Genomic DNA, 20857 nt, shown 5'->3' on the forward strand with positions numbered 1-20857 from the left:
ATGTTACCTGAGGCAGCAACTGATGGATCTCCATGTGAAAGAGTAAAGTAATAATGTTCAGTGGGGCACCCAGTTACAATCTGAGGATTTTACTAGCACCCCCAAAGAGTGGTCTCATCAAGATCTGTTCAACATCCTTTTCAGCCTCTTGTGTCCATGAAGGGTGGTTGTGGTCTTCACAAGATGTTCTGAAGGATGAAGAGTTGGGCCTTGGCCTAATCTTCAAGGTGGGTGAGAAAGAAAAGTTCAAATATGTCTGAGCCATTCAAGAGAACTTGACAAGGCGTGAACGAGGAAGTTGGGTGCCTTCCAGTACATTCCCTTTATAGCAACTGTCACTGTCCATTTCAGGATTATCCTTAGATGCTCTTCCCTGTAACTGAGCCAGTTACAACAGATTCCTTCTGTTGTAGCAGAACATGGGTGTTCTTATCCTGGAATAAATCCGACAGGAATTTCCTCAGCCGAAAGCAAGAAGGAACTGAAGGTCAATGAAAGGAATACTGGATGCCCAGTTCTGTGCATGCAAGGTGGCCTCTTTCCTCAAATCAACACACAGTATAGAGTGACAAATTTGTGGAATGGTTGGGGGTTCTCCCAGAACTCTACCTTACCATGAATATTGTCATGTTCTTGTTGCAGATGCTTTTTCTTTTACATCTTAACTGTGGGGGTTTATGCGGTATCAGACAATTTTTTTTGTTTGCAAGCTGTTATGAATTTGAATGGACATACTGAACAAACATCGTTAATATCTTTTTATTACTGTACAGACATACACGGCTATGGAAAACTGAGTCAACCAGATCCAGATTGCAAGATTTACCTTATAGATAGTGGGAGCCTGAATCAAAAGGATGCAGCAACCAGCTCATACTAGATCCCAGCTGAAATTTCCTCAGCCACTTACTTCTTCAGGATTGGATTCCAACCCTGAGATTCGATAATGCTTAAGAACAGAAATGGCCCCTTTTCCTGATTCAAGGTAAAGTCTGGATTGAGGACACTTCCTGATCTGGATCCCAGCTAGGAAGAACCAGGTCTCAGAAGCAGACTGGCTAAAAAAAGGAGGCGAAAGATTTCCTCATCTCACTGGCGGAGGGAGGGAGGGAGGGAGGGAGGGTGGGGATATGCCAAGTCCATTGCCAGGTTTTCATGGTCCCCTTCCTTTCTCTTTGGAGACAGGCTGCTCTTCCCTAACAGAGCCTTCCAGGCACCTAGCAGATGGAAGGTCAGAGAGACATTCAGAGCTTTCTCTCCAGCGTTGGTTATTCTAAAACTGTGATGGCGAATCTCTGGCAAGCGTGCCCTCTCTATGGACACGTGAGCCGTCGCTCCGCCGTGCATGTGCGCATGCCTCCCTCTGGCCAGCTGGTTGTTGGGTCCCTGCCATGCATGCATGGGAGGCATGCGTGCATGTACGGAGGGCATGCGCACTGCATTTTGAGGGTTCGGGCAAGTATGCGCATTCGCACATGTGCGCTTTGGGCACTCGGTCCAGAAAAGGTTAGCCATCCCTGTCCGAAAACCTTAGAAAGAAAAAAAACGTGGAGAATTAAAAGAAAAAGAAAAAAAAGCCTTCCTTCCAGAATGACATCTCAGAGGAACTGAAATATGCCATTCCTGTTTGCTACAGGATTGGGCTGCTGGATATTTTGCCTTCTGTGATGAGACGGAAAACACTGACGTCAGATGCAAAGTAATAACTTAATTCAATCTTAAAACCTTTCCTGAAGAATAAGACGATATTAATCTCATGGACCAAATGCAAATATTTAAAGGGACGTCTACAAAAAAAAGCTGCTGGCTTTCAACGTGGTCAGTAACTTGCGGACAGAAAGCTATTTTAACAGATTATTGTTCGAGAAGCAACTGGACTTTAAATGTCAGGAATGCTGAACTGGCAGAGAAGGAACATTCCATCATTTTGAAAGCAGACAAGAAGCCGGTTCAGGGAAGCTTCCATGGGGAGGCCCTGCAGTGCTTGGCTGTTTCTCCTAAGCTCGGTGTCTTCTTTCATTTCCTTTCACATGATCCTTTCCCTCCTGTGATGAAGGTTCACTAGCAGCTCGGTGGGCTTTCCTGTTTACATTCTGGACCTCAACTTGCCCACGACAGGTTTGTTGTTACAAAATTCTGACCACCAGGAGGGTCTTTCCAGGGTCTTTGGGGTCTGAAGAACCCCACTCCACAGATTTTTATATAGCTGGAGAAACAAAAAACAAGAAAGGTTTCGGTCAAAACAGGAGGTTTTGAAGGAAAGAAAAGGAAACCGATCTAAGAGATTGGTAATGCAATTCTGTGATGCAATTCAGAAAGTAAGAAGACGGAGCCCCAAGGGGGGGTGGGCAGCCCGCTTACCTCTCCATCGGCCTTGGCAATTGGGGAACTGAGGACAAAGTCAGGGGGGGCAATGACATCCACCAGAGTCACTGCTTCATTCTTCAGCTAGGAGAGAGAAGGGGGAGGGGGGGGTGTTGAGAAAGGGAAACTGGCCATCAGGTTGAGGAGTCCATGGCAACAACAATGGTAGAAGACCAGCATAATTGACTAGGCAAAGATCTATCTAGACTTAGTTTTTAAGCTGTGCCCATATTTGCTTTGTTTCACATTGGCTAACACATTTTCATGAATGACACAAGGCTAATAACACCAAACAGTAATTGCCAACGGCTCCAAAGGCTCTCTTTAAAGTGGACCAAGGAAGCTGGAATTGGAAAATGCAGCTCTGGGGAGGCAGATGGGAAGTGACCCCTCTTGTTTCTCTCAAGTCAAATTTCCCCCTCGCTACAGGGACCTGAACTGGCTGTGTCTTGCTGGGATGGGCAAGCAGGTTACAAATGGTCTAGAAAGTGAGGACATCGCTTGGGGTCATGCACTGAAGCTAAACACGGGGAGGTTCAGGATACGAAGAGCTTCCTGGGTCTTCCCTTACATTGTAAGAGAAATTACAATGAACCTAACGCCTTGCACTTAAATATCCACTGAAATCTGATGGGATTGACAAACTTTCAAGATCTCAATAGTCCCTACTGAAACGTACCTTTGAACAAAGTTCCAGAATTGAATCCTGTATCAATTTACCAGCATTTTCACCTGAAAGGTAGCCACCTAGAACATATTTAGAGCAATAACACATTCAGAATGAACAGTTCATTCATACTGAAGCACACTTTAAGTTCCTGTTGGGTACACAATACGCAGAAATAATTCCCAAAATAAACTGAAGGCACTGTACTGAGGATTAACGCTCTGGTGCTTTGCATTTGAGACCTTCCTGACTACAAGATATGGAAAAAGCATGACTGGGAAAGGTTCCCCCATCTCACTGGGAAGGAAGGAAGGAAGGAAGGAAGGAAGGAAGGAAGGAAGGAAGGAAGGAAAGGAGGGGATTCAGGAGGGAGCTGCTCTTCCTGGGCTGAGGGCAGGACTGTCTCCTGTGTGCGGAGAAGAGCGAAACATCCCACTGAAAAGGGTGAGGAGGAAATTCTCCTGCCCAGAGACGGACAGCACCTGGGGATTCGCAAATTGTGGCTCTGAGTGTGGAAGGGCCTGGACAGGCAGATCCAAGAGACACCTGCTCCTCTTCCCACAACCGCCTGGCCCCGCCAACATCTCGGGGGAGGAGGAGATCCTGAATTCAAAGTGCTGCACGGCCTCCCTTAATAGCCTGCTGAGGGGCGTGTGTGTGTCTCAGGCCTATGGAGAAGCAGCGTCTCTTAACAAGGAAATCTGGACATTCAGCAGTAACCAAGCCAGGCTTACAAGTAGCTGATAATTAATCTGCTGATTTTACTTAGACTCAGTCTGGCCTGGATTCTACTTAGAACAACTTAAAAATAGGTTAAGTAACAGAATGGGAGATTTAAAGTTATTCAAGGGAAATACATCACCCCTCTCTAGAAAAAGAGGCATGACTAAAAAGCTAAAATGCAAAAGTACAGAGGCTGAAATTGTAAGGGTGTAATGTATTTCGCCCTTATATTAAATGGTACAATTTGGGCATTTTGATTTCAGATAGGATGAATTGGAAGTGTTATGCAACAAACATTTATGGGTCACAGAGCTCACAAAAAGACATAAAGCCAACCTCACCTTGGTAGAGTATTGCCGTGTGCTTATTTAAAGACCAGAGTCCATAGAGTGAACAAATACGCTTTAGTACCGGCTGAAGATTTACTGGTGTGCCAGGACTGTGCACGTGTTTGTGGTACTTTTGCAAAACTGTGTGCTCAATAAAAGCTATAGCTAAAGAACGACAGTAATACACCTGTGGAAAAAAGGGAAAGCATACTTCAGGATGACCATTTAAAAGCAGAGCTACAAATGTAACAAATTGTGCCTTCACCCACAAAGGGTGTCGGTGGAATTAAAGTGAGTGGAGGCTGCTCCTCTCACTTGAAGGAAAACCTAGAACTCTCTGAAATTAGAACCGGAAGTTACCTGGCTGTTGTTCTTTGCCTCAAAATCAGCACAGCCGCTTTCTTCCTGCTTCCTCAGTTTCTGGATGCTTTCTCGGAGCAAGTAACAAACCAGCCACTTGTAGGCGCTCAGAGCCACTGGAGGAAGGAACGGCAGTTGTTTTATACATTCATTCAGGCAATTCAACGTGATGACGGGGAGAGCGAGCACCTAATGAACATCACTGGATGCATTATGAGCACTGCCAGAAGTCAAGGCCATCTGCAAACTGGAATTTTTTTCTTGCGTGCAGTTCATAAAGAGGAAAAGGATCAATAGACATCATGACCAACAGATCCCAGGGAGATGAACCCATTTTCACAAACATTGGGAAGTTCATTTAATGCGCCAAGATCGTGGCTGTTGTGGACTGCCAGCTGCCAGTGGAGCTGGCAGCAGACTCGGACGAGGCTGGGGAGGAACTTGGGCCAGTTCTGGGGTCTGAGGAAGGCTCTGATGGATGCTCTGTGTCGGAAGCAGAGATGGAGCCAGGGCCATCCGACATTTCTGAGCCACTGGAGAGGCAGCTGCTTTGGGAAGTTGAGATAAGTGGGGAGGAAGAACAGCTGGGGCCTGTTCCAGATGCATATATGTGCAGAGCTGTTAGGAGAGGAGAACGACAGAGGACAAGGAGTTGACTCGGGAAGCAAAGCACATTTGGACGCTGAATGGCCCCTCCCTGGCTGGGGAATAAATAGAAGGAAAGGGGCGTGGGGGCTGTAGAGACAACCATTCTGTTTCCTGCCTGAGAGACTGCTTGCCAGAACTTAATTTACAGCTTTGGGGCTGGAAAACGCCCGGCCTGGAAATTATCTCAAGGAACTGATAAGGTCTCTCACTGCAGTTAACTCTTTGAAGGACTAATGCCTGGACTTTTTGGGTGTGTGAATGTCATTAATTCACAAGAGATAAATAAAGAGGGGGTTTTTTGGGGTGGGGACAAGGAGTCTGTTTCTTGTTTCTGCTAAGGCTGGGTCAGAACAGTGGCTCTTCATTTCAGGAACCAAACTGCAAATGTCTTCAAGCCGCCCTTCTGATGACTCCCCTCTGCCCCCCCACCCAAAGCCCCGCTTCTGCCCTGAGCCTCCTCCCACTGGTCCCCTTGCTCAGGAGGGCCAGAAAACCCCGGGCTGCTTGGAGCCAAACAGCTGATGAGCGCCCACCAGCCCAAGAATCACGGAGCAGGGGGCCCTCCTCCAGAACATTCCGTGGGCCCGAAAGGAGATCCATGCAGCCCAACCTGGAAGGGAAGAGAGAGCTACCTGAAGAGTCCATGAGGTCTTGGGCATCTGGAAGCACGAATTTCTGACAGAGAATATCACCATAATCATTTAAAAAATCGACCGATCCCATGGGCGACGAAACAGGATGGCCTGCAGATGAAACGCCAGAGACATCAACTCCAAATCCCCATCCAAAACGCCCCCGTGACTCTGAGGCCCGGTGAAAGTCGGATGCTCTTCTCTGCGTTCGCTGAGCTCCGAGCACAGCAACCCCCCCCCCCTCACCTTGGGATCTCTCGCTCATCCACCGCAGCAGGTAGTTGCTTGTTTGCTGCAACAAAACATTGTTGTCTCCTTCGTAAGTGCAGTTTGGGTCATTGTCATTACGGATATCGCCCAGACGGTTCACTGGAGGTCAGGGATAAAGAGCACACAGAAGACACAAGCATAACGAAGGAGCCGTCACCTACTTAAAAGCCACAAAAAATCCTTCTTATTGAAAATTACAAAAAAAAAAAAAAAAAGCGCTAAAGCCCCAACCTCCGTCAAGGTCGAGTAATTTTTAAACCTTGACCTTCAGCTGGGGGTCGCATATGGCTCGCAAAACTTTATGGTGCTGAGTTGCGAGTATCCCGGAAAGGCCCAGATTCCCCCTTCCGTGGAAAAACTGGAGCGAACCTTAATTATTTTGCTCACTTCTATCTGCCTGTCAATTTTCAAGCATCCAAGGAGCTTGGTAACAAAAGGCAAGGGGTTCGGTCGAATGCAAACAGCTGCAAGAGGAAGCGATGGGCAGGTAGTTCTCCACTTACAACAGTTCATTTAGCGGCCCTTCAAAGTTACAATGTCACTGAAAAAAGTGACTTATGACTGATTTTTGCACTCAACGACAGTTGCAGCATCCCCACGCTCATGCGATCAAAACTCAGGTGCTTGGCAACTGTCTCATATTTATGACGGTCACAATGTCCAGGGATCATGTCAGTGGTGGGTTGCTACCAGTTCACCCCGGTTCGGGCAAACCAGTATCAGCGGCAGTGGGAGGCTCCGTCCAGCCACCCGGACGTCATCAAATACACTATGTGCAGAAGTGGTGCATGCGCGAGCAAACCGGTAGCAAAGGTAAGCGAAACCCACCACTGGATCACGTGATCCCCTTTTGAGACCTTTTGATACAAGCAACGTCAATGGGGGAACCGGATTCACTTCACGGCCAGGTTACTAACTTAACAATCATAACTATTCACCTAACAACCGTGACAAGAACGGTCATAAAACTGGGCAAAACTCACATAACAAATGTCTCACTTAACAAATTTTGGGCTCCATGGTGGCCAAGGACTACCTGTATTTACCTGTTAATCTTGTCAGAATTAAACCTTTAGTGCATCACCAGGTGCCTACCGCCTCCCTCCCTCCCGACTGCTGGCAGGGTGGCTTGGAAGAGCCGTCTCACTTACTGGCCAGGTAGCCGTGTCCCCCGCAGGCTTCCCGGCATTCTTGGATGGCTTGCTGGGTGAGCCAGGAGGAGAGGGGCTTGCCCGAGGTGGACAAGGCATGGATCTCACGGCCCAGCTCAGCCTTGGGGAAGAGGAAGGAAGAAGAGAGCGGTCACCACCCCAGCTCCCCACCCCTTCAGGAGCACCAGCAGCCCCCCCCTCCCTCCCCCCCCACCACTGGGGAAAAGCAGACAGAATGGGAGAACTGGGCAAAAGGAAAAACATTCCGGCAGTTTCCAGTCTATCTGAGGTGCACATTCATCCCGATTCTTTTTGCATGCTTATTTAACAAGAATCCCACCTCCCAATATCCCCTCCTAAATAATAGCTAGATACAGTTGCAGAAAAGTAACAATTACCCGTATCAATAAAAAACACCCACCCACCCACCCACCTATTTTATAAATCTGAAAAGTTCAATATAAATATACAGACAGTCCTCAACTTATGACCACAACCGAGTCCAAAATTTTTGTTACCAAGTGAGACGTTTGTTAAATGAGTTTTGCCCCATTTTACCCCCTTTCTTGCCACTGTTGTTAAGTGAATCACTGTTGTTGAGTGATTAACAGTTAGTTGTTAAGTTAGTCAGACGGTCGTCCAGTGAATCTGGCTTCCCCATTGACTTTGCTTGTCAGAAGGTCTCAAAAGGGGATCACATGACCCCCGGGACACTGTGACCGTCATAAGTATGAGTCAGCTGCCGAGTTCTGATTGTGTGACCATGGGGATGCCGCAATGGTCGCAAGCATGAAAAACGGTCATAAGTCACTTTTTTTCAGTGCCATTGTAATTTAGGAATGGTCACTAAATGAACTGCTGTAAGTCGAGGACTACCTGTATACATTCAATATTTCCGTCCAAAATTATAGACTTTATCAATAAGACACGATGGCTCTTTGTGTCCTTTGCGATGACCTTGAAGTCTTGCCCCAAGCAATGTCCACCCGTTCAACGCAACGCAGTGAAGTTTGCGCCGTGAAGAGAAACGCGATCCATCACGTTCGTGGCGCAGCCATCCTGCCAAGGGAACCGAGGGATCCCAAAGGATCGCTTAGGGCCAGAGAGTTTGGTTCTGGAAGATTCCCCCACCTGCTGGGCACTCTTGTCCCTCATCAGCAGCCCAATGTGGAACTCCATGAACTTCAGGAAGAGCGCTCTGGAGAAGTAGTCCAAGACGTAGGTGGCCGCCAGGTACGGCAGCAAACGCCACTGCTGCGATTTAAGGACATTTGGGTTGGGTGAGTTGGGAGGCCCACATCCTGGCAAATACGCATCTCATCACGGGCTCTTGTGGAAGCCCCGACTCTGGAAATCCCCACCAAGGCCCACAACCGCCCCTCCCCCCCCGATTCTGCTCCTGCCCCCCTGCCACATAAAAGGCCGCCTCGGCTCCCTCCAAGACAGCGATGCGATTGTTAAAGAGAAGGTACAAAAGGCAGCACTAAAATTAATCAGGCAATAATCTCATACCTATCTAGGTTGAGAGTAAACGGGGACTCCTCGAATTATGACCACAATCAAGCCCAAAATTTCTGTTCCTAACAGAGACATCTGTTAAATGAGTTTTGCCCCATCTGACGGCCTTCTCTTGCCACGGTTGCCAAGTGAATCCCTGCAGCTGATAACTTAGCGATGCGGTTGTTAAGTGAATCTGGCTTCCCCCGTGACTTTGCTTGTCAGAAGGTGGCAAAACGGATCACATGACCCAGGGACACCGTGACCGTCATAAGCATGAATCGGTTGCCAAGCGTCTGAATTTTTTGTCACGTGACCGTGGGGATGCCATAACAGTCATAAGTGTAAAAAAAGGTCATAAGTCCCCTTCTCAATGCCATTGTAACTTTGAATGGCCACTAAAAGAACTCTTGTAAGTTGAGGACTACCTGAACTTGCATTATCTTTCAAATTAGTCTTTTAAATTAAAACTTGGAGCAGCGATGTGAGGGAACCGGCAGGGAAGTCCACGCGAGGACACAGATCTCGGTTAACTCTGCTGTTCCTCTCCGTTAGCCCCGGGCAGGGAATACTGGTCAGAAGGATGCTATAAATAGTTGCAGCTTTACGACCATTCAAAGTCAGGACAGCTACAGAAAGAGTACGGCCGTAAAGCACTCCCCCTCCCCCCCAGCGTTGTAAATGGCCATGCTGCCTCCCCATGATCACAGGAGCATGTACTGTATGGGGTGGGGTGTGTTTTTATGACCAACTCAGCCGTTTGGTGGTCCCATGATGAGATTCATCAGTTGAACCCCGTTTAAAGGAAAGGGTCTGTTTACTGACTGCCACAATTACTTCTGGTCAGGGGGGTTCCTCGACCTATGACCGTAATGACTTATGACCAGAACTCTTAACTGCCATGGCCCCATCGGAGCCCGGTTCAGAGGAGGAGGAGGAGGAATGGGGACCATTTGATGGGGGAGACATGTTTGGAGAGGCCAGGGACGATGCTGTCCTGGGCCCCTCTGGCATTGGGGGAGGTGGCTGACCGGACAGAGAGCTGCTTGCCCTCACAGACACAAGGGAGGATCGGCTGCTGACTGGCAGTGGGGCTGAGAGGCACTGAATCCCCCTCTGAGGAGGGCAGCTGCCTCCTCCACTCGATCCGAGGGCACAGAGGAGAGCAGAGTGGAGGCAAGTCCAGAGAAGGGGCGCCCCACCCATCCTTACAAGGAGCTCCTGGCGTGGGTTGACTTAAGCAGAGGCCGGGGGAGGGAGGGGGGGGGGAAGATTGTCTCTGTCAGGAACAGTTGTTTGCTTTGGCATGCCCCCCTCCCCCCCCACCGGCCTTGGAAAAACTCAGCCTCTGCCTTGCCTTGTGCCTCTGCCCTGTGGCCTTCTTACACCTTGCCTTCCTGCCTTTGCAGACTGGTTTTGTTGCTCACTGGCTTGTGTTTGTGGGACTGTGGGTGGCTGCCTTCAGGGAGCTTTGGGGTGGAGCCTTACCGGCTATTGTAGTGTTGTGGTCTGCCAGCAGCCTGCACACCTGGCAGCAGAGTCGGACAGTGAGGAGGCTGAGGAAGAACATGGGTCAGTCCTGGAGTCTGGGAAGGCCCGGATGAGGGCTCTGCGTTGGAGGCAGAGATGGGGCCAGGGCCATCAGGGAGTGATGCACAGACTCCGGAGCCTCTAGAGGCGGATAGCAGAGAGGCAGAGGAACAGGAGGAGCCTGTTCCTAGTGCACGCATGCAAAGAGCTGCCAGAAGGCAAGAGCAGCTAAAGCAAAAAGGGCGACTCGGGAGTAAGGCCAGGAGATGATTGGCCCCTCCCAGAAGGCTTAAAAAAGCAGCAACGAGCTGTTGGGTTCTTTGTAGAAAAGCAACGTTGATTCCAGTGTTTCTTGTCAGCGTCTCTTGAACTTTGTGGGGGTTTTGCCAAGAAAAGCCTTTGGCAGGTTGCCAAAGACATCAAAGGTTGGTGATAAGGCAGAAGAATCTGTTTTGGACTAATTCACCTGAATTCATTCTCAGCTGTTTTAATAAAATAAGTTTGTTCAGGACTGAATTGTGTTTCGTAATCACTACGTGGGCCTCAGTCACAACAGTAGGGCCGTTGGTTGTGGAATTTAATAACTTAACCGCCATAAGGGACTCTATGGCCGGCTGCCCCCGCCTAGGCGACCTGGGTCATAGCATCCACTGAATTATAGGAAGCAGAGGCTACCTGCACCCTGAGACCCGTCGCCTGGTGAGAACTAGACTTCCCCTTGCGCCGGCTCCTGGCCAGGCTGCCTTTACCTGCATTTGGTATTCCAGGACAGGAATCTCCTCAGCGTCGCTTGGCCCGAATTGGCGCCGGGTGGCAGAGAAGCGAATGGCTATCGACACGGCCAGCTTCAGATTGACCACAGACATGGCGATGATCATAACTCTCCCGCTGGACAAGGTGCCCAGCGAAGCCCCCAAACGCTGCTTGTGATCCTGGGGAAACACAAACGTCCCGCAAGGAAGAGTTGACCCCGGCAAGTCCTCCTGGGCTACGGCCACTCTGCTGAAAACCAGCCCATGAGGAAGAAGCAGGGAGAACGGAATCGAACTTCCATACGGTGAAGAGCCTTGATTTAGTCTAGTGCTGACGGCTCCAGGCTGACGTAACTCTGGGCCAGTCCCCCTTCCTCAATCCCGCCCACCCCAAAGGGCTGTTGCGGTGGGGAAAATGAGAGGAGGAGGAGGAGGAGGAGGAAGTATTAGGTATGTTCTCTGCCTTGAATTTTTTGTGAAAACTAATGAAGGTGGGATTAAAAACAAAAAACCCTAAAAGAAGCAGAGCTCCTACCTTGAAGGCGCTCGTGTATTTCCCCTCAGCACTGACATCGCCTGTCCGGGTCAACAGATTGTCTTTGGGGAGCCTCACTTGGTGGAACATGGCAAACCTGGCAGTTTCAAGAGACGGTTGAATGGGGGGGGGGGGGGGGGCTCCCTGGCTCAGCACAGACATGGACACCCTCAGCCAGAACAGCACATCCCCCTCCCCACAAGAGCAAGCATGCCCCATAGTGTGGCTTTCCTCCTTCTGGCCAAAGCAGGGAGACTCCTCGGGACAGAACAGCCCCTCCCCTGGGTGCCGTTTTTCTGGGAGCAGCTCTCCCTGCTGCCCTTCCTGCAGGATGGATTTTAAGCAGCAACCCAGCCCAGCATCCCAAAGTCCCTGCAGGCCTCCCGCCCAGGGAGACTGGCTGGGCAGCTTCCAAGTCCAGGCAACGCTGGCAGGGAAACACCCTTCAGCTTCTTCATTTTGCTGGCAGGCTTATTTGTTCCCTGTGCCTCTCATTAAATGTTGTACCTCATGGTTCTTCATGAACGTATCTTTTCTTTTTATGTACCCTGAGAACCTATGCACCAGAGACAAATTCCTTGTGTGTCCAATCACACTTGGCCAATTAAGAATTCTGTTCTATTCTATTCTATTCCTCTATTATTTCTCCTCTCCTCTCCTCTCCTCTCCTCTCCTCTCCTCTCCTCTCCTCTCCTCTCCTCTCCTCTCCCCTCCCCTCCCCTCCCCTCCCCTCCCCTCCCCTCCCCTATTCTATTCTATTCTATTCTATTCTATTCTATTCTATTCTATTCTATTCTATTCTATTCTATTCCTATTCCTATTCCTATTCCTATTCCTATTCCTATTCCTATTCCTATTCTTATTCCTATTCTATTCCTATTCTCTTCCTGCCATAAAACTCAGGGGCAGGCAGGGGGAAGGAATCTGGAATAGTAAAGTTCAGGCCTGGGAATGAGAAGATAACCGGCAGAAGGGGAGACACATTGGCAAGAACCAGAGGGACCAACCTGGAATGAACCAGCTGCCAAGGGCAGAATGGCCTGGCAACAGAATGCAAAACTACATCGAGAGGTGCCAAGTATCCAAGACGTTTCCAAAATATCAGAAAGGCATCCTATTGGACACTGATGGACTGGTCAAAGCGGGAGGGCAGGGAAGGGAAAAAGGTGTAAGCTTTGTGCAGGAATACTCAGGTGTAGCTTTCCTTTCTCTGTAACCGCTTAACTTTAGTAAAAGAACCTATCACTTCAACCTAATGGAGTCGAGGGTCTTTCTTTCCTAAGTGCCTATGTCATGGCAGGTCTGACAATGGGATAGGAAAATTTAACAGGTTTAAAAAAAGGATTCTTGTATTTATTTGGATATTTAGAAGGATCTTGGAATGCTGCTAACACCAGAAAGCCTTGGACGCTGACATTTCTGAAGTTATTCGATTTTGGGGTGCTTTCGAGTCAGTCTTGACTGCTTGGAGAAACCCCTCCAATTTTCTTGGCAAGATTTTGAAAGTGGCTCGCCATGAAAAGGAGGGACTGGCCCAAAATCACCCAGCTGGCTTTGTGCCCAACATGGGACTAAAACTCCCAGTCTTCCCAGTTTCTAACCTGGTGCCTTCGCCTTAACCATCACCCTGGGTGGAAATACTGATTTCCTGCTGCTGGAAGATACTTACCCATTATCTAAGCCATTCTGTCCAAGTTTCCTGCCTATGTCGCCAACCATCACGCCTGGCATCGGAAGCAGCGTTTTTGGATCTCGAATCTGGAAGCACAGAAGAATGGGAAATTTAAATCAATACATCGATTCATTTTTGTTTAGATTAAGGTGCTGCATGTGTACATTTTACTGCTACCATTATCATCGCAAAGGTGCTTTTTCCAAGAGGCAACTGGATTTTCTTGGAGTTTTTTTCTTTGAAAATGTTTCACTTCTCATCCGAGAAGCTTCTTGAGTTATGGAAAAAGCACCTTTGGGAGAACCGTGGCCTGGGTGATGGGGAATCTCCGCAGACATGATTATCGTCTGTTGAAGCTTGCCTCCAAGAAAGCTCACACAGAGAAGTCGGCTGAGTGCAGACCTGGCACAGCCATGCAGAGAGGGTGAAGCTCAGGGGAAGGAGCTCCCCAGGGCCCTGAAACAAGGAAACGAAGAAGTTGGGAAGGGGACCTGGGGCCATGGCTGCCTGGGACTCTTGCTCCCCGGGGAGACTTCCACCAGGGCCACAAGGCCTTCCTGCCAACGTCAGTCTTCCAGTTCACTTTCATGGCTGGGGGGGGGAGGGACTTGAACCTGGGTGGATCCGAGTAGCTCAGAATCATGCATGATTGAGTGGCCATAAAACCTACAATTATAGGTGAACAACACAGCACACCTGCGTCTCACTAGGCCTAGAACAACACCTCACCCCCTTGGCTCTCCTGGGCCTCAGTGACCTCATGACTGAGGCTGGCTTAGAGCAATGAAAACATACCAATTTTTGCATGGTCTCATCACAACAGAACAGAGTGGGAAGGGATACTGGAGGTCTTCTAGACCAACCCCCTGCTCAGGCAAGAAACCCTAGACGATTCTGGACTAATGGCTCTCCAATCTCTTCTTCAAAACCTCTAGTGCCAGAGCGCCCACAACTTCTGGAGGCAAGTCGTTCCACTGATCAATGGTTCTCGCTGTCAGGAAATTTCTCCTTAGTTCCACGTTGCTTCTCTCCTTGATTAGTTTCTATCCATCGCTTCTTGTTCGGCTCCTTCAGGTGCTTTTGAGAATAGGTTGAGCCCCTCTTCTTTGCGATATCCCCTCAAATATTGGAAGACTGCCACCATGTCCCCCCTAGTCCTTCTATTTGTTACACTAGACCGGGGATCAGCAACCTGCGGCTCTGGAGCCACATGTGGCTCTTTCACCCCTCTGCTGCGGCTCCGTCACTCAAAATATGCGTCACAACCACCAATGTGCGACACCCGCCGGCATGCAATTTATTGAGTTTTTCAACCCCCAGTAGGCTAACCATGGATAAATCCAAGAAAAGTTTCCGAAGAAAACAGAACGTTTAATTCAACTACATATGCTAGTTTTGTGGCCGCTCAAGAAATATTCAGGCATGGGAAGGGTTTTGTGGCTCCCGGTGTTTTATCTTCTGTGGGAAATGGGTCCAAATGGATCTCTGAGTGTTTAAGATTGCAGACCTCTGCATTGGACATATCCAATTCCAGCAACGGTTTTTCATGTGTTTTAGTCTCCAGCCCCCTAATCCTCTTAGTTGCTCTTCTCTGCACTCTTTTTAGAGTCTCAAGATCTTTTTTACATTGTGTTGACCAAAACTGGACGTGGCGTTCCAAGAGTGGCCTCAGGCTATCCATTCTGAGGTTGTGGTTCAGCATCAGGCTATAAACCGGGAGATCATGAGTTCTAGTCCAGCTTTAGGCTGGTCCAACTGTGACCTTGGGCCAGTTACTCTCCTTCAGCCCTCGGGGGGAGGAGAAGGCAGCAATGGCAAACCCACTTCCAAAATCTTGCCAAGGAAACCGCAGGGCTGTCAACACTGACGGAAGGCACCAAAGAAACCCTCAAAGCTAGTCTCTCTCTCTCTGTGAGGGTGCCTCAAAACGGGACATTATGCTGTGCTGTGGGCAGCATGACCGACCACAGCACGAAGGGAGGGCTCCTGCCGAACCCCGGGGAGCAAGAACACGTCCCTCACCTGCACCACGAAGGAGTGCAGCCCCTGGCACTGGCCATCCGGTGTGTAGAGCTGGGCATAGACCACCGCGTGCGTGGCGTTCTTCCCCATGTTGCCAATCCAAAACTTGGCAGCTTCGAAGTCAGGCGAATGAAGGATAAACTCCTGCACGGTTGGAAAAGAGACATTTTACCTCCAATGGGAAAAGGAAGTGATTGGCTCTGGCTCTACATGCGGTCCTTGACCCACAACCCTTCATTTAGTGACCGTTACAACATCACTGAAAAAAGCGACATGGTCACCTGATGAAAATCCAGGTGCTTGGCAACCGACTCGTATTTATGAGGGTTGCCGTATCCAGGGGTCACGTGATCCCCTTTTGTGAGCTTCTGACTGGTAACGTCAATGGGGAAGGCAGGTTCACTTAACGACTGTGTGAGTAGCTTAACTTCTCCAGTGATTCACTTAGCAACTGTGGCCAGAAAAGTCATAAAATGGGGTAAAATTCAACCGTCTCACTTACGGTAGCAACATAAATTTTGGCCTCAATTACTGTCGTAAGTCAAGGTATTTGATATTAGGACCTTTAGACAGAAACAGGAAATATTTCTACGGGAAACCTCACAACTAGCAGCCTTGTTAGCCAACAAAGCCTAGATCTAAATTCTTCCAGCGCAGGGATGTCATGTATATTATTTAAATGAAGCAATTTGAGCTGCTTGCAAGGCCGCAGTTATGTTATTTAACAGATTTTGGTGAAAAACTGACACCCGGTTAGCCAACGAGTCCATTTAAACACAGTTTCACCATCCAATGTCATTATTTTAATAAAACTAAAGACTGAGGACTAGAAACCACCGTTGCTGGCCATTGACAGTCTGACCTGGGTGTCTGGGTCGTATCTAGCAACCGTCCGGATGTTCTTGGTGTTGCTGCCGTGGCTGACTTCAGTCAGTGCAAAGCATCCAAATATCTGTGGCCAAGAGACACAAAAAAGGGAACACCGTCACACAGAAGCATCGTTGCCCCATGGTTCCACTGGGGAGCTCTGAGCTGAGCCTGCCGCTCGCTCGCTCGGGGCTAAAAGGAGGTTTCCAACGTCCAGCAGATCCATTCTTGGTAAGGCACCTGCAGGGGGTGGCCAGGGAAGTGATCACAACAAGGATTTCTTATGTGCATTGCTGGGGGAGCCTGGACTGCAGCGTTGCATCTTCTCTGGCCTTTGGGCAATTCCTAGGCAACTAGAAAATGCATCATGAACACGGTCAAACTTGAAAAAGGGAATGGCTGCCTATTTTATAGAAGAGTCCTATTGTTATATCTTATGAAATTAATCTTTCTGCAAAAGCGATGTCAGCAACTTCAAGTTTCAAACAATAGAAAAGTAGTACCTCCATGCTTTCAACTTGTTTAACAAATTTTTCATGTCTTTCAGATCCGGAACTCTCAATGCTATCCTTGAACACCTACGACATTAACAGAAGCCAGAGAACAAACAAACAAACAAACAAAAAAACAAGCCAATTAAGAATCATAAAATGTTCAGCAAAGTTTAAAGGTAAAGATGCAGCACTATTTGCTGCTCAGGTGGAAAGTGCGTAAACTATTCTTCCAGGCAAGGCAGCTTTTTTCCAACAATTTTATTAAGAACTACATTAAACAGATAAAGCGAATAGTACAACAGTACATAAAAAAAAAAGAAAAGAAAAACGTTAGGACAAAATAGCTTCTCGCAGTAAAGGTAAAGAGGGAACAGAATACATTCTGGAAGCTGCACTTGCTCTGTGCGTGGAGCAAACAATTGGGCCAGGCCAGCCTGATGGAGCTGCAGTCTGGCTACACTAAAACCACCGATGCCCGTTCAGTGGGCGGGACAAGCTGGGCCCCCCTGGCTCCTCTCTCCTGCCCTGTGCTCTTCCTTCCCCTCCCCTCCCCCTTTGTCTTCCAGGTGGCTGGGGAATTCTGGGAGATGGAGTCCACCCATCTCACAGTTGCAGAGGCTGGGAAACACAGCTGTACAGGAGGGCTTTCCGGCCTGAGAGAGTTTCATTTGTTCACTGCCCCGAGGGCTTCGGAGGCTTTCGCTGGCTCCAGAGCTTTTTCCTCCACCACCTCCCTTCCTCTTTCAGCTCAGCATGTATCCATCTCATTAAAAAAATGACAGGCAGTCCTTGACTTACGACAGTTTGTTTAGTGACCGTTCAAAGTTACAACGGCACTGAAAAAAGTGACTTGTGACTGTTTTTCACAATTACAATCTTTGCAGCATCCCCATGATCATGTGATCAAAATTCAGATGTTTGGCAACTGATTCATACTTATGACCGTTGCAGCGTCCCGGGGTCACGTCATCCCCTTTTGCGACCGTCTGACAGATAAAGTCAATGGGGGAAGCCAGATTCGCTTAACAACTGGGTTGCTAACTTACCAATCGCAGTGATTCACTTAACAACTGTGGCCAGAAATGTCATAAAATGGGGCAAATGTCACTTAACAGATTTCTCAGTTAACAATAGAAATTTTGGTCGTAAGTCAAGGACTACCTGTATAGGGCTTAAGCCTAAACTAGAAAGCATTGCTAATGCTTTCAAAGCAGAATATGGCAGTTTACTCCTTTTATATTTAAATGAGAACAAGCAAAGGTTTTAGTTTGGCAACCTGGCATTGGCAACATCCCATGCTTAAGTAACAAAGTTAATAATTACTGTCAAAGTAAGCATGTACTTGAACAGCCACCCACAGAAGTTTCTCAACAACAAGGCTAAATAATAATAATAATAATAATAATAATAATAATAATAATAATAATAATAATAATAGGGATCCCGCGGCTTCAGTGTGTCAATTCAGGGAGAACAATTGTACCTACCTGGGAATTGAGCAAATATTTGGTTCCCAGGGACCAATCGTACATCCCCAGGCAGCTGATCATAATGACCACTTTCAAGGGTTTTTCAAGAATCTCCTCCAAGAGTAGAAAATCGTATTCAAACAGCTTCCGACAGCGCCGGAAGGTCAGCTCCCGGTACTTCTCAAGCGACAACTCTTCTCCGGGAACACGAGCAAAGAGAGGGTCGTTCTCAAGAGCTGAGTATATCGTGTGCTTCATGAAAAAAAAAATTCAGTCAGTTCCTACATGCAGTATCTACATTCCTAATTTCTGCAGATATTGTAAGGGAATATGAACCAAAAGACACAGAATGCATTTTTCTCCTTCTCCTTCTTCTTCCTGCTCACAAGTCGTGTCTTTGGGACAGTAAAACTAAAGGCAGGACTGGTCTCCAGATGCCACTTTCGGAGCCCTTAGCGCTAAAAAGAAGGATGAGGATACTTCAAATGCTCCTCTAAGGAACAATTCATGTTACAGCAACTTCCGGGTCCTTAAAAGCTTGAATTTGGTAACAAAATATTGCATGCATTTCCTTTTTTTAGTGTGTGTGTATGAAAACTCTTTTCATCATCACCAACATTTCTGGAAAGGGAGTGTTCTTGGGGCACTCCGAGCTTAATTGTTTCTTTGCAGATAATTTGTAACCCAACCCAAGGAAAGAGGCAGCAAAGACCACAACTACGTGTGCCAATGATATTATCTGAGTAACTAAATGTCGGCAAGCAAACAACTAAAAGCTCCACAATTCAACCCCGAGCCATAAATATTCTGTTTCTGGAAATGCTACAACTGAAGCATAAAGCTGGATTGAAATCCTTGCCAACGAGGAACTCTGGATATACTCCTGCTATAATGTGGGGGGAAATTTATTTCAGCAAAATAAACACCAAAAATAAAATAAATACTAGAACGCCCAAAAAGCAAGCTTTTTTTGTATATAAATCCCCGACTAAATTCAGAATTTTTATTAGCTGATCAGTATGGCTTTATACCCTTTTCTCTTTCTTGCGCTTTTATCATTCTATTTGATTTCTTTCTTATTTTCTTTTTCTTACATTAGTTTTTATCTCCTTTTTAAAAATCTAGATAAAAATCCAGCCATTATAACTACAAACAGGATAGAGCCGGAAGGGACCTTGGAGGTCTTCTAGTCCAAGCAGGAGACTAACAAGCGAACCGGCTGCCCACAAATGAGCCCATCTGTCAAGATAAAGAAGAAAACCGACAGGCCCAAATTGAACACAATATAGGGCGTAAAGAGCTCCCATAAAAGTGGCCCTAAATAGGAGCCCAAAGAGCAAGACCAGTGGGAACTTGTCAAAGACGGCCTTCTTTGGAAGAACCAACTTTTCCGGACCCTCTTTGGGGCGACAGGTGGACCGTGGGCCTTCCAAGGGAGGGTCCAGGCTTCCTTCCTCTCCAATTGTGCGGAGCCTCACCTTAAAACGGATCAGGTCCTCCTCCTCAACGAAGAGGGCCATCTCCTTCCAGTCAAAGGACGCCTTCTTCCGGTAGGCGCACAGGGGTCCTTTGGGGAAGTCCGGGAGCACCAAGGGCTCCGAGGGGCTGGACGGTGCCACTTCCCCGCCCGAAGCCATCCTGATACAGATGCCCGACACTGGGAATCGAACTGAGAATACGGAGAGGGCGTCACAAGAGCTTTTCAGGCAGACAGAGCCGTGCAGATTATCCTCTCCCTGAACTCACACCCTTTGCAAAAGCAGCCTCTCCTCCACGGGGATCATCCTCCGGCTCTGATTTAATCTGACAGACGGAGTTTCTGAGAGGTTTCTGGCAAACCTTCCCACACGATCCCACTCAGCTCCTTCTAGGAGAGAGGCTACAGGCAGTCCTCGACTTACAACAGGCCATTTAGTGGCCATTCAAAGTTACAGTGGCACTGAAAAAAAATGACCCACGGCCGTTACAGCCCCTCCGTGGTCACGTGATCAAAACTCAGCCGCTCGGCAACCGATTCATACTTACGACCTTTGCTGTCTCCCAGGGTCACCCGGTCCCTTTTTGCCAAGCAAAGTCAACGGCCAGATTCACTTAACGACCAGGCTACTAGCTGAACACTTGCAGTGACTCACTTAATAACTGTGGCAAGAAAGGTCACAGGGCAAACCGGGGAGCCTCAGCGGTGCCAGAAGGCAGCCGGGTTTGATCCAGCCTGGCACTAACCGGGGAACTCCTACTTGGGCCACGAAACGTCTGCAAGGAAGACTCGATTAGCCCGCGTCCCACTTAACAGCAGAAACCTTGGGTTCAACCGTGGACATAAGTCGAGGACTACCCGTATTTGCAGGATGCGTTTAAAGAGACAAAGAACCACGGAGAAAGAGACTCTGCGGGACCGGAAGCTTTGGGAGAAGCCCCCGCGGAGGGCAGCAGGGAGCCCGGGCGGGCCAAGGAGGAGGCGCTCCCAGAGAGCCGGGAGTCGCCCGGGGGCTCCTTCCGGGGGGCGGGGGCTGGGAGGGGGGGAAGAGGGGCGACCTCTCCGCCTGTCCTGAACGAGCCCCTCCCCCTCCGCCCCAGGCAGCTCAGGGACGCCCCCAACCCCCCCCACCGCCCCCCAGCTAGGCTAGACCCCCCCCTCCTCCCTCGCCCGCTCCTGATCTGCTCCCCCATGCTCAAAGGACCCCCCCCCCCCTTTTTCTTTTCTCTCCGCCCTCCTGGCGCCCCTCGCTTCCCTGAGACGGAGCCCCTCCCCCCTCCACCTGCAGCCTCTGGGCGCTCGGCTAGACGACCTCGAGGTCACCCTTCCGCCTCCACCTCGGGGGCCGGCTCGTCTGCGCGGAGGCGCCCTTTGAGAAGCGGCCAAGAAAGTCCCTGC

The 20857-nt window shown here is 48.8% G+C and overlaps 1 protein-coding gene across 3 annotated transcripts; it reads right to left on the minus strand.

Moving 5' to 3' along the window:
• Positions 1-745: 745 nt before the first annotated feature.
• ACOX3 (acyl-CoA oxidase 3, pristanoyl) lies at positions 746-20848 on the minus strand. Of its 3 annotated transcripts, none has more exons than XM_070948364.1 (18): positions 20742-20848; positions 19461-19651; positions 18001-18234; positions 16523-16597; positions 16015-16104; positions 15153-15296; positions 13128-13216; positions 11459-11555; positions 10921-11103; positions 8276-8395; positions 7145-7265; positions 5970-6092; positions 5724-5834; positions 4444-4559; positions 4096-4270; positions 3044-3111; positions 2362-2448; positions 746-2206 (listed from the first exon to the last, which is right to left on the minus strand). In XM_070948364.1, the coding sequence occupies exons 2-18, from the start codon at positions 19617-19619 to the stop codon at positions 2087-2089; spliced, it is 2112 nt and encodes a 703-aa protein (XP_070804465.1). In that variant the 5' UTR covers positions 19620-19651; positions 20742-20848; the 3' UTR covers positions 746-2086. The 3 variants fall into 3 exon arrangements, with proteins under 3 accessions (XP_070804465.1, XP_070804464.1, XP_070804467.1); XM_070948363.1 differs by having other exon boundaries at positions 8276-8398; XM_070948366.1 differs by lacking the exons at positions 746-2206; positions 2362-2448; positions 3044-3111; positions 4096-4270; positions 4444-4559 and adding an exon at positions 4787-5061 and having other exon boundaries at positions 8276-8398.
• Between the last annotated feature and the right edge of the window lie 9 nt (positions 20849-20857).

The sequence above is a fragment of the Pituophis catenifer genome, unplaced genomic scaffold (assembly GCF_029215685.1).
Source record: "Pituophis catenifer annectens isolate HBS135680 unplaced genomic scaffold, rPitCat1.0.hap2 SCAF_8, whole genome shotgun sequence".
NCBI classification, from domain to species: domain Eukaryota; kingdom Metazoa; phylum Chordata; class Lepidosauria; order Squamata; family Colubridae; genus Pituophis; species Pituophis catenifer.

What these genes read in the sequence shown, in the direction of transcription:
- ACOX3 (XM_070948363.1), bottom strand. Translation starts at nt 19,619, where the DNA reads ATGGCTTCGGGCGGGGAAGTGGCACCGTCCAGCCCCTCGGAGCCCTTG. An exon ending in AACAAGTTGAAAGCATGGAG is followed by an intron (nt 16,105 to 16,522) that starts GTACTACTTTTC and finishes TCTTGGCCACAG; the next exon opens with ATATTTGGATGCTTTGCACT. An exon ending in CAGAATGGCTTAGATAATGG is followed by an intron (nt 11,556 to 13,127) that starts GTAAGTATCTTC and finishes TGAAACTGCCAG; the next exon opens with GTTTGCCATGTTCCACCAAG.